The 12,481-nt window shown below is 45.7% G+C and overlaps 1 protein-coding gene across 1 annotated transcript; it reads left to right on the forward strand.

The window, feature by feature from the left end:
- The first annotated feature begins 1,132 nt into the window (after positions 1-1,132).
- Positions 1,133-11,284, forward strand: nmt1a (N-myristoyltransferase 1a). The gene is made up of 12 exons (XM_049003134.1): positions 1,133-1,290; positions 3,816-3,924; positions 4,008-4,152; positions 4,371-4,489; positions 4,571-4,662; positions 5,316-5,432; positions 6,394-6,564; positions 6,644-6,752; positions 6,910-7,080; positions 7,506-7,673; positions 9,058-9,195; positions 9,911-11,284. Exons 1-12 carry the CDS (start codon positions 1,181-1,183, stop codon positions 9,929-9,931), a joined length of 1,470 nt encoding a protein of 489 aa, XP_048859091.1. The 5' UTR covers positions 1,133-1,180; the 3' UTR covers positions 9,932-11,284.
- Positions 11,285-12,481: the final 1,197 nt, after the last annotated feature.

The raw sequence follows: 12,481 nt of genomic DNA on the forward strand, positions 1-12,481 counted from the left end.
TACATGCAGAATGTCATCAAGCTAAAAGTATGAATCAGTAGGTTGTTATACTATATTTTGGTTGTATTAGATATTGGCAATTAAGTAAACAAACCTACACATACACCCATCTTCCAACAGCTTATCCAGTACTGGGTCAGTCGACTAAGTATAAACCGCAATTACTAAATACTGAAATTACATGAGATGGTTACAGAAGACTGTGATTATAATAGAACACGTAATTTCATGAATTCCCTCGTGCTATGGCTTAGTTATAATCCAAATCCCCGTTTTCAGTAAACACTTATTTCATCATTGTAGTGATCCAGTATGTATGCCATGAAGGTGCACGATCTTATGATTGCTTTTTACTGTAAGAGAATAAACTCAGCTGAAGAGGAAACAACAAAATCAACTAATTAGGATCTTAACTAAATAACACAATACTAAAGTGTAATAAAGAATATCAACAAACTCGTGCTTTTTTAATAACGTCAGTTACACAACAAATTATCAGATGTATCACTATCTCTGTGGGAACATCCAAACGTTAGACCACAGGCAGACGCTTCGTCTTGAAGTGTGTGAAATGTATACCGATGAGCCCAAAACTTACGACCACCCCCACGTGACACGAATAAGGTTACCTAGCTCCTAAAACATCTCGTGTACGCATGCGTGGTAGCGGTAGTAACACGCAGTATTTCTGGTACGTGAATTTAAAATACGTATTTTAATAATCGGACATTAGAGCCGAAAGCTGACAAGTTGTATTGAACCAGTCGAGTTACAAGCTCCGTTCAGGCCTACAAAATACATGAAAGTGTTTTCGCATCACGTGGAGATGGTCATATTTATGGCTCATTGCTGCATATTCTCAAATACAAATCACTTGAGCACCATCCTGTGGTACTACACGCGAAAACTACAGGTTCAACATTCGGCTTTTTGTATATGTTGGGGAAAGGTTTTGTTAATCATACATGCATGACAAATTCATATCTCCACGGCTAGAGACAATTCAGTAAGGGAAAAACACGTTTTTCGATCAGCACGCCACTGCTACATGATATAGATACTCGATAGGCGGGGTCAAAAGGCGAGCGTTTCATGAAAACTAAATATACCAGGAAGCCTTGCGAAAGGCGTGGCGAGTGCTGCTGGGCCACATTGAGCCCTTGTCATTTCCTGGTTAAAGATGGCGAATGAGAATGAGACAGCACCGAAGCCGAAGAAAGAAGAGGAGATAGACGATGACCATGTGCACTGCAGCGACTGCGAAAATGAAGAGCACCACTTTAATGATGGGTGAGGGAAATGGCGCCTTTTAAAAAATCGTAGGAGATATGTCACGTTTGCACTCGTTCACGAACTATCGTCTTTTAGTTAACTGATCCGAAGCAACCTAATTCCTAATACGCCCACCACTTGCTGCTATTTCATTGGCAGAGAGGTGTTATTGATGGCTCACATTGTCTGCCGATTGGATGGTTCAGTTGTCAGTCATTATTATGGGCGGAACTTGACGCTTCTTGGCTTGCTGAAGCCGATGCAAGAAGAAACTGGAGAAATCAATGGGAACAAGCTAGCTGTTTTAATACGACGAATGAAATAGGAGTCAAATTTCAAACACTCTTCGACTGGCCAGCTTTGAATTAGCTTATTAGGTGTCTGAATGGTAACTGGCTAAACACTTCAGTTGCTCGAAAGTGAATAAACTTCAGTGATGACACTTTACAGACTGCCGCGCCGTAGACAAAGCTGTTGAATTTCATGTGCCCCGATCGCCTTATAGTTGTCAGCTGTTGAGTTACGGCGGGGGTACTTTGTGTTGCAAATACCGAAGTAGCTTTTTCCTAATCCCCCGTGTCACGTTTCCGGGTCTGTAAACCCACACCGCATATCGGTCTAACAAGCCAAGCTCATTACCCACATGTAAGTGATGCTAACAAGCAAAGTGGCCAGAATCACGTGGGCATTATCTTGGATTAAAACGTTACCCAGTTAAAAAGCACGCATCTTGTGTTTAAAGGACTGAGGGCAGTGAAATGAAGGTTATATCAAGCGACGCTCTCCGTGAGCCCAGTGGAGAGCTCGCTAGCCGGCTAGCTAGCTGCTTTGTCAGGGTGGCTGGGTTGGCTAGCTGGCTATCCTGGAGCTAACGGGGCAGCCCCGAGAGGCATCTCCGCTTTCTAGGCATTGTCCTGCTCCTCAAGGTCACATACCGAAGCAACTAGTACCGTGTCGTGATTTCGCTCTGTCTTCACAGATTTGCCCAGATAAATCGAGATATTTCAGCGGGGAGGAACGTGGCTAACGTTAGCTGTGACACCGTCGCGCTACCAACCTGCCTTTTGTCTTGCTTCAAACTCCACGGATTTTATTTTTTATTTATTTATATAACCGATTTTTAGCACTTTTGGTTTGTTAGAATGAAACGTAACCTTTCCAAATGACACACGTGTTTATTTAAACGATTAGATTTTTTTTCAGCGTTAAATGATAGTCACTTTACGTCATTTCTGAATGAAGCGCTTGGAACGTGTTCATTTTTTTTATTGTAAAATTTGTTGTTTTGAGTTATTTGCATCTGGCAAGGAAGCAGTATTGTCAATAAAGTAAAAAAAAAAAAATCTGAGGTTACTGTCATTTTTGTAATTATTGTTAATGATAAGCATAATCATAATCGATCTGTCTTTAGAGGTGTTACTTCAAGCAAATATATAATGTGATCTTGATATGACTGTTGGTCATCTCATAAGCTTTGTGTCTTAATGGGGTATAGCAAACTACTCTTGCATTCAATACAAGACATAGGTGTGGTGTAGAGTAGGTAATGAGCTGATGACACACTGTTGCACAGGAACATGCACAACCTCACTTTATATGGCAGGGTGGAGAGGTGAGAACCTGAAACTGGAAATGCTTCTGGATATGGTCAAGCTTTTGAAGGTAGAAGAACATGTTTGACGCTGTGCATTGTCCTCCTCAATCAAACCACGTGTCCTTGTGACACCATGTGCCCTATCCAAATCCCCCTCTTTCCGTGCTCCCTGCTCAGAAGTGAATTGGATTAGCCTGAACTCCTATGTAATAGTCATCCCCCCAGGTAATGCAGTTTCTAGTTAATCTAGGGGGTTGGGTTCTGCCGGGTCACCTGTAGTTGCATCTTTTGGGGAACTGCGGTTCTGTACTGGCACATGCACAGACTGAACTGCGGGCTGGTCAGCATTAGTAAGAAAGGACTTGCTTATATTTTACGTTATACAATTGGCCTTTTGCTGAACAGTAGTCTCGAATCCGAAGGCTCCCTGCTCCATTGTGGATGAATTCCCTTTATGCATGAGTACTGTATCCTTAGATGACCCACTATGCTGAGGTGGAAGGCTTGGGGCTGCGGCTGGGAGGCGCATCGCTCGGTTCTTGGCCAATGATGGAATCCCTTGTTTGGAATGTCCACGGGCGGCTGTGTGGTTTGGATTGAGGCTCCGTGGCTTTTGTTATTGTGGAAGAGACCCTTCCCTCTCATCAAATTAAATGAGTATTACACGATACTGCAGAGATGTTTGCTTTGTTTCCATGCCGCCTTACTGAAGATCCCATTGTTTTGGTTGTTGTCTGAAGACTTTGGTGGCAATAAACTTTCTCCTGTAAGTTAGGCTACCGTGAAAGTTTGCTGGCGAGAATCACATTTTGACTTCTTGAATACATTAAGATGCTTAGTAGACACGCTCCTCCAAAACGAGCGCCACAAACATCTCCGAAGTCATAAAAAGTCGTCGTGGTGTTTTCAAGATGTTTCTTGAGGAGACTTGTGTGTCAACTTTCCTCAGGGAGAAGAGCCCAGGAGACGATAGTGGTGCTAAGAAGAAAAAGAAGAAACACAGGAAGAAGAAGGATAAATCTGGGGGCAAAGAGACCCCTCAGGACCCCCTGGCCAAGGTGCGTGTGTGTGCGTGTGCATGCATGCGTGTCTGTGTCCTGGGCCTCTGCTGTTAACCTGATTGGATGTTCCCCTAACCCAGGTGAGCTCGCTTCCAGCAGACAAGTTGCAGGAGATCCAAAAGGCCATCGAGCTCTTCTCTGTCGGCCAAGGCCCGGCCAAAACCATGGAGGAGGCGAGTCGTCGAAGCTACCAGTTCTGGGACACGCAGCCTGTGCCCAAACTAGGTAGGAGGACCCAGTGATGCCCCACTAGGGATGTGTTTGCCTCCTTTGTGTGTTGGGGTGGTGAGAAGGTGTGTGACTCCGATGTGCTGCTTTTGTGTTTGTGTCGCTGACTTGTTGTGCCGTCGGCACGGATACGGTCCATATCATTTTGCCACCGGCTTGGGGGGGGGAGTTGTGTGCGGCGGTTGCTTAAATGGACACCCTAAATACCTATGCAGGCGAGGTGGTGACGTCACATGGCTCTATCGAGCCAGACAAAGACAACATCCGTGAGGAGCCCTACAGCCTCCCGCAAGGCTTCTCCTGGGACACCCTGGACCTGAGCAACCCCGCAGTGGTGAGCAGTGCTCTTGGTGGCTTGTCCCCCATGAGCGAGACGCGGCGGCGTTCCTCACCTGTCTGATCTCCTTCCTCCCAGCTGAAAGAGCTGTACACCCTACTGAATGAGAACTACGTGGAGGACGACGACAACATGTTCCGCTTCGACTACTCGCCGGAGTTCCTTCTCTGGTGAGTGCAGTTCGCCGCTGTCTGCGAGGCCTGCGATTCCTGTGAAACCTAGGGGGTGGGGTTTGGCTCATCAAGTTAGGCATCCGTGCCTGTGATCAGAAGGTTGCTGGTTTGAGCCCTGGTTTCAGCAGAATTGTCACTTCTCTTCCGGGTCCATAAGCAAGGCCCCTAAGCCCGCGAAATGCCACAGGAATGGCAGATAAATAGCATAATCATTGCACTCGCACCCTAAGTTACACTCTCAACTGTGTGTGTGTCCGTGTGTGTGAGCAAGATGGGATAAGAGAAAAGAATAATTCCAATGTCCCTGTACTCATTGGCATATAGCCAATAAAGGATCATTTATATTTTATCTTCATTTCTTCTTTGCAGTGATGCCATATAGGTCTAAGTTAACTATGGTGCTGCGATGCTTGATGGTGGCATTCAATTAAGAGGATTGTTGTTGTATTTATTAGCTCTAAAAGGGTCACTAGTAATTAAGCCAACCCCCCCCCCCAGACTAGATCACTTTACTATGGCTGAGTATGCCCTGGGTATCAATTTGTCTTGTCTTTTAAACCATGTAATAGATTGTAAGCATTCTTACGATGTCACCCAGAAGGATGGGTAGTAATGCCCTTTCTGGTCTCCCCCCGGTTCTCCCCCTCCAGGGCTCTGCGTCCCCCTGGTTGGCTGCCTCAGTGGCACTGCGGGGTGAGGGTGAACTCCAACCAGAAGCTGGTGGGTTTCATCAGCGCCATTCCCGCCACCATCCGCATCTACGAGGCGTAAGTGTCATGGGCGCCGTCCGCTCCGGCTCCGCTAATGGGCGCCGCCACTGACCACATCCTTGTTCTCGAGCCCGGTCCCTGGTGTGGGCAGTAGGTGCTGGCTTTCGTTTTGAGTCTAGGTGGTCTGCTGCTTGTGGTTCTTTGCATGGAGTCTTTTTCTATATTATAGGGAGCCCATAGTGATTCAGGAACCTTTTTTTTTCTTGCTTTTCAGTGGACATAAAGAAAAATGTTTATCCAGATCTGTAACAAAAAACCCTTTACAGATGTTGTACCTGACACTTGTCATCTTACAGCTTTGGAAAAAATTAAGAGACCACTCTGCATTAAAAAAAATCTGCATTTTTAAATCCTGGTTCTGCTGGCAGAAGGCTACACTGCACAGCCGGCTGCTTCCAGGCTCAAAGTTCCTAAGACAGCAGTACAGAAGCATAAGGTGAAGCAGGAGACACTGGGAACCACCAGAAACCAGCCAGGTAGAGGGAGGGAGGAACTTTCTAATGGCAGAGGTGACCGTTAGCTTATCCGGCAGTGCCTCATGAATCAGAGGATGACCTCAAGTGACCCTCCAAAGGAATGGGAAACATTAAGTGTAGTTGTGAAGCGCAGTGATAGGACAGTTCATATCAGGCTCCTAGAAGCAGGACTGAAGACCCATAAACAAGGAAGAAGCCCTTCAGTGAGGAGCAGGGAAGAGCCAGGCTGCAGTTTGCAGAAAAATTTGTATTTTACACACACCCATAAACTGCGAAATGACTGAAGCTGAAAATTTTGCTGTGGTCTCTTAATTTTCTCCCAGAGCTGTATCTTACTATTTAGGTATACATAGTGGATCATTATGGAGGGGAGTTTGGGAAACGCTTAATGGTAGATGAACAGACAGCAGCCAACATGGGGAAAGTCGCGCTGATGCTTGTCATCGTTTTCGGGTGCCAACCTCTCAACCTCTGTCCCTCAGGGAGAAGAGGATGGTGGAGATCAACTTCCTCTGTGTGCACAAGAAGCTGCGATCCAAGCGAGTCGCTCCGGTGCTGATCCGCGAGATCACCCGGCGGGTCAACCTGCAGGGTATCTTCCAGGCCGTGTATACGGCCGGCGTGGTCCTACCCAAGCCCGTGGGGACGTGCAGGTGCGTGTCGGCGCGTACGATCACCCCCGAGAGAGGCCTGCACTCTCCCCGTTTGCTGCCTGACTGTGTTCTTCCACAGATACTGGCATCGCTCTCTGAACCCACGCAAGCTGATCGAGGTCAAGTTCTCTCACCTCAGCCGGAACATGACTATGCAACGCACCATGAAGCTGTACCGTCTGCCTGAGGTCAGTGGCGGGGGCAGTGGCGGGGGGTGGGGGGCACACATGTGCTTGTTTAGCTAGTATTCTCAGCTTGTATGCATACAGCACATGATTTGCTGAAGCTTACAGAGCAAAGAGACACAAGCTCTGCTGTCCCCCCTCCCCCCCCCCCCCTCCCCAGGCACCAAAGACCCCCGGGTTGCGAACCATGACCCGGAAGGATGTCCCGGCGGTGCACCGCCTGCTCCAGCAGTACCTGCGGCAGTTCCACCTGGTGCCTGTCCTCAGCCCGGAGGAGGTAGAGCACTGGCTGCTGCCCCAGGAGAACATCATCGACACCTACTTGGTGGAGGTAAGTGCAGTTCAACCCCCCTCAGTACGGGGACATCCCTGGTCCTGGACCTCTCCTCAGTGCATAGGTTCCACTGTGAAAACGGGCCGCTCGGCACTTGTCTACCAGGGTTCCAGGATCGCAGCCATTGCTGCTGTGCAGCTATTTTTTGTTTTTAATTCGAGCTCAAAAGGGAAAGTTTTCAACGGAACCAAGAAAAGGCATCATATGCTGCAAGCACGTTGTATACTATTGCTAATTTAATCATGCAAAGTTATTGATCACATGGGTGCCAGTGACCTTGAAGCAGATTCTTCCCTCGTTAATTTTGTCCACAGTGAGCCCCTCCGTATGGCTGCTCTTTGTTTTAAAGCATCTGTGACATTTTAAGCGGATGAGTCACCGTAACTCAGTGCCCCCTGCCGCGGAATCCTTCTCCCCTACAGGGCGGCGATGGCGAGATAACAGACTTCCTGAGCTTCTACACACTGCCCTCCACCATCATGAACCACCCGGTGCACCGCAGCCTCAAGGCTGCCTACTCCTTCTACAACGTGCACACGGTCACGCCCCTGTTGGAGCTGATGAATGACGCCCTAATCCTGGCCAAGGCGGTGAGCCTCAGAGGGCAGCCCAGCCAGGGCCTGGGGTATGGGTGGCTGGGCTGCTGCTTCGGTCTGGGAGATGAACATCCAGTCACATTTGTGACAGTTTTGTCTCGTTGGGTGGAGTCAGGGATGTCTTGCATATAAACTGTGGCCACAGGTGCAGGTAAAGTTTTTAGTAGCGGTGAAATAATATCAAGTTTTGCAATATCGCGATAAAAAATGTCTTGACGCGGTCATGGGACTGTGATAATATCTAAGAGGATATCACATTGTTATTTTGTGAGTGTGACTTGTTTGCGAGATCCAGTTGCCAAAATATTATTTTATGAAAGGACTGTTATTACTGACTGCTGCATTTTTTAATATTGCAATTGTACATACTTTGTTCAAAGGAAATTCATGCCAATTTTTGGCAAATGCTTCGGTCATGGCTAGCTTGACTTTATTAAGCAGGAAAGCAGAAGGACTTTAAGCTAAAAGGAAAAACATATTTTATAATAAATGCTGATTTATTATTTTGTATTTTGATAATATATTGTACCATGTGCTTATCGTGATTTTATCGTACTGTGAGTTTTTGGTATCGTTACATCCCTAATTATTTGGAGTAAATGTATAATGTGACCTATGTTTGGGTGTCGTAAAAGGGGGGGAAATTAGGATGATTCCAAGTGACAAGGGCTCTAAAATTTTTTTATGTAATTGGACTGGTTGGGGGCCAAATATGAGGAATAAAATTTCTAGTGGCACATATATCTACACTAATGAGGAAATGCGTTCTTATTTATGTAGTGGCCCTAAAATTTTGTGCTTTAAAAACCTAGCGATAGCATACTGCAAATGTTGAAGATATTGGTTATGATTCATGCTCATTTAGTTGGTGTATGAAGTACCGTCATAGGGTTGCAAAGGGGCAGAAACTTTCCATGGGAAGTTAAGCTGGGGAATTTAGGAAATATTGCACTGAGTGGAACTCCACGCAAGCACTCCTAACATGGCAATGAAAGCAAACTATGAATAATACGACATAGAATATGACACAAGCAGTGTGCTTTGATGCAGTTGTTTAATATGGGATGTTTTTACTCGCACATAATTACTAACAAGTACTTGGTTACACAATTATATCACTTGGTGCTGTCAAAATGATTTTTTTTTCTTCAACTACATTTAGGATTCCTTGTAATAGCTTAACTTGCAAATTTCCAATTTATTTCCATTAATTCCCACATATCCCCGTTTAATTGCCATGGGAAGTTTCCAAATCCCAGAATCTTGCAACCTTAGAAGTACGTAGTAGTGCATCATATATACGAACTGGGCAACATGGTTGGGTTTTTGTTGGTGGTATGCTGAGATTTGCAATGCATTCTTTCTTTCTGCCAATCAGAAAGGGTTTGACGTTTTCAATGCACTGGACCTGATGGAGAACAAGACTTTCCTGGAGAAGCTGAAGTTTGGCATCGGCGACGGGAATCTGCAGTATTACCTGTATAATTGGAAGTGCCCCAGCATGAGCTCAGAGAAGGTACATGGTGCCCCCCCCCCCCCCAGACATGAAAACGCGACCGGTATCCAAGCAACGCAGTCACTTAGTTGTTATTCGTATCCTTTTACTGGTAAACTTCGCAGGTCATCCTGGGGGTGAATTGATAGGTTTATTCATTGTGTTGCATTGTGGGTTGGTTGTCCTCTGCTGATGTAGGAAGCCTTTCCAAGGTGAGCCTTTGTGTTCTTGCTGAGCAGCAGAACTGCTCGTTATTCAGTTGTTTCTGGCTGCTTGTTGGCCCGACTCTGCAAAATCTGCCTGCTTTTGGGCAGGTGACCAAAGCATCGGGAAACTAGACCTGCTGATGGTGCGGATTGATTTCATTCTAGGGGGCGTTGCAGCTCTATTATAAGGGTCTATATCATTTGGGTCGGAACAATACGGACGCTATCCGGGTTACGATGAGGTCGCGTTCAGATAAACCTGCTGTAAGGTGTAACACCAAAGCTAACAAACAGCCTAGCCTACCTTAAACATGCTACATGCCTAGAACACTTACATTAGCCTACAGTTGGGCAACGTCATTAACACAAAGCCTATTTTATAATAAACTGTTGAACATCTCAAGTGTAATTGACTGAATAATCATACCCATCGTTAAGTTGAAATGTAACACGGGCCATCGTAACCTAGGGAGCACCGACACTATAAAGTAAACGTGATGCAATTGATATGCTCTCCTCTTGTCCTCCAGGTGGGCTTGGTATTGCAGTGACACCCCCCCCCCCTCCACATACCTCGATCATGCAAGACTGCCAAGTCAAGAAGACAGCACTGATGCCCCTCAAGACTGATAGATTGATGGACTTCCTGCTTCAGGAACGAGACCTACCGCCAACTTCTTTTTTTTTTTTATTACCCAGGCTGTACTGCTGCTGTTGGGCTGGGGAAGGGGGTAGCGGGGGGATTGCTTAGTGCCGCCCCTCCCCCCCTTTTCTCCATCATTCCCCTGCATGGAACTGAAGCCATCGTTTTTCACTTTTCCATCCCCAACAATCAGAGAGCCAAGTGCATATAACACCTGTACATCACGTGGTCTCACACTCTGCACACACTTGTCGGACTGCTTGTCTCTCACACCCATTCACAACACTGACTTATCCTTTCCCCCCCCCCTCCTTTCTTCCATGGGAGGAGGAGCCTTTGTTGTCTTCAGATCGAGCTTGAGAGGAAATTTAAAATCTGAACAATCAAACGAAATAGAAATTAAAAAAAAAAAAAAAAAAAAAATTTAATAAACATCCAGAATGGACAAAGGAAGATGGTTGCTGTTGATGTTTGTATGTTTGTTTTCTTATCCCCCAAGTACCTTTATCTTGTAAGTTGTGTTCTAACTCCGCCCCTTACTCCTTGGTTGTCAGTCCAGAGCAGTTTAGAGAACTTAAGCTGACTGACCTTTGTTGCTTTTTGATGGTTAAAACAAAAGGGCCTTTTTGTGTTAAATACACCTCATTGTTGTCACTGTTGTATTAACTGCACTGTGTCTCTATTGCTCCCTCTATAACAGGAGTAGGAGTCTTATCCGCAGAGGGCCGGTGTCTGTGCTGGTTTTCGGGGTAACCTTTAGATCTGCTGTTTAAACCCAATCAGCCAATCAGTCCTCTCATTAGTAATCTAATTAGGGAGTTGCAGTGAAAACCTGCATACCCAATAGACCTTTCTGGACAAGATTGGCCATCCCTGCTCTATAAAATGTCCCGACTTCTATGGTTTCTCCTGCGTGGCGTGTAGCAAAGCGCACGGGTCCGTGGGGAGGGGCTAGGGCTGCAGTTAGGGTCGTGCGGCCACGAGAGTTGATGGGGCGTGTAAGTTTGACGTTGGAGGGAGAGTCCGGCCCACTTTCATTTGTCTCGCTTGGGAGCAGAATGAAACTGATTCCTATTACCAAGCTGTTGATGTCCTTTGTGCCCTCATAGGGGGGGCTTTCAAAAGGGGGGTGGCCTGTTTTATGGAGAGAGAGATGAAAGTGCAGGGTTTTTTTTGTGCAAAATAAATTAGAACTGCAAATTTTGGTTTTTGTCTACCCAACTCAACCGTACTATTATAATTAAAAATTGCTACTTCAATACCTCACCTGTGTGTGTATAGTAAGATGCGTGTTGTGTGGGTTGACTAACTGGGTGTTTATATGGAGCCATTCTGGGAACGTGTGCGGACAAATGGAATGAACTTGGGCACGTTTTGCATGTTTGTGTCTGTTGCGGTTGTCTTGGCGTTCCAGCAGTGATTGATTTCCAGACGGGCGGCAACCACTGGAATAAACAGGAGGAAACCCAATCAATTCCTGCATGGCAGTAATGACTGGGAATACACCGGCCACACTGGCAGTGGGATGTGTTTTATACAAGTGATTGAAACCCTGCAATTATGCTTTGGAAAGTAGCGCTGAAGTCCATTAAAAAAAAAAGAAACAGATGGAAGCTAATTGCTACAAGGTGGCAATGTGATTATGGTCTGAATCTTGCAAATGAGTTTCCAGTTATAGCGGTATTGGGTGGGGCTGGGCTCTTTTATCCCAACAGGTAGAGCCATTCTATTTTTAATTCAGCAAATTGCCAAAAAATAAAATATTTCCTCACCATTTGAAGAAATTTAGCATAAGCATTACATCTAATTTCTAGAGCTCAGAAATAATTTTTTTTTTCCCTTTTGGGATATAGTGTCTTCACCACAGGTAGCAAAAATGAATGTCTTATGAGTTGTCACTTTTTTTATTTACTACTATTACAGTTACAGCATTTAGCTATAGCTTCTACAGTATCTTTTCCCCTTTTTTTAGATGTTGCTGCAAGCCAGCCTTTTCACTTCGCCTCCTATCCCACCGCTCGGCCCTTTCCATGGGAGGTTGCAAAAAAGAAGTGACTTCGCCTCTCTCTGCGAGTGTGGGGTGTAAATGTGTCTAATGTTCCCCGTGAACGTGACTGGGGGCACGGCCGGACTTCATTTTACAAAGCAAAGGAGAAATCCTCTGCAACGTCCCCCCAGAAGACTTTATATGCTTTTAACTGCACTTTCATTTCATTTCAGGTACGCTTTAAAACAATGTTCTTGCAACCCAGTCCCCAGGGACAAAGCCGGCCCACATTTTTGCTCCATCCCAGACAGTCTACATTTTTGCTTGGGGAGCAAAAACAAGGACCGGACTGGGAAACACTGCTTTCGGCTGTGAAATAAACCGAGTAAAAAAGAGCGAGATTAATGTGTAGTTTCAGTGATTTTTTTTTTGTTAGTTCAGAGCCTCATAGCTCTTACACCCCTTGGAATA

Source organism: Brienomyrus brachyistius, unplaced genomic scaffold (assembly GCF_023856365.1).
Source record: "Brienomyrus brachyistius isolate T26 unplaced genomic scaffold, BBRACH_0.4 scaffold75, whole genome shotgun sequence".
Lineage (NCBI taxonomy): Eukaryota > Metazoa > Chordata > Actinopteri > Osteoglossiformes > Mormyridae > Brienomyrus > Brienomyrus brachyistius.

Bases quoted from the DNA above. Each gene is read 5' to 3' on its own strand.
- nmt1a (XM_049003134.1), top strand. From the start codon at position 1,181: ATGGCGAATGAGAATGAGACAGCACCGAAGCCGAAGAAAGAAGAGGAG. The intron at 4,490-4,570 runs GTGAGCAGTGCT...CCTTCCTCCCAG, and splicing joins ACCTGAGCAACCCCGCAGTG to CTGAAAGAGCTGTACACCCT. The intron at 7,674-9,057 runs GTGAGCCTCAGA...TCTGCCAATCAG, and splicing joins CCCTAATCCTGGCCAAGGCG to AAAGGGTTTGACGTTTTCAA.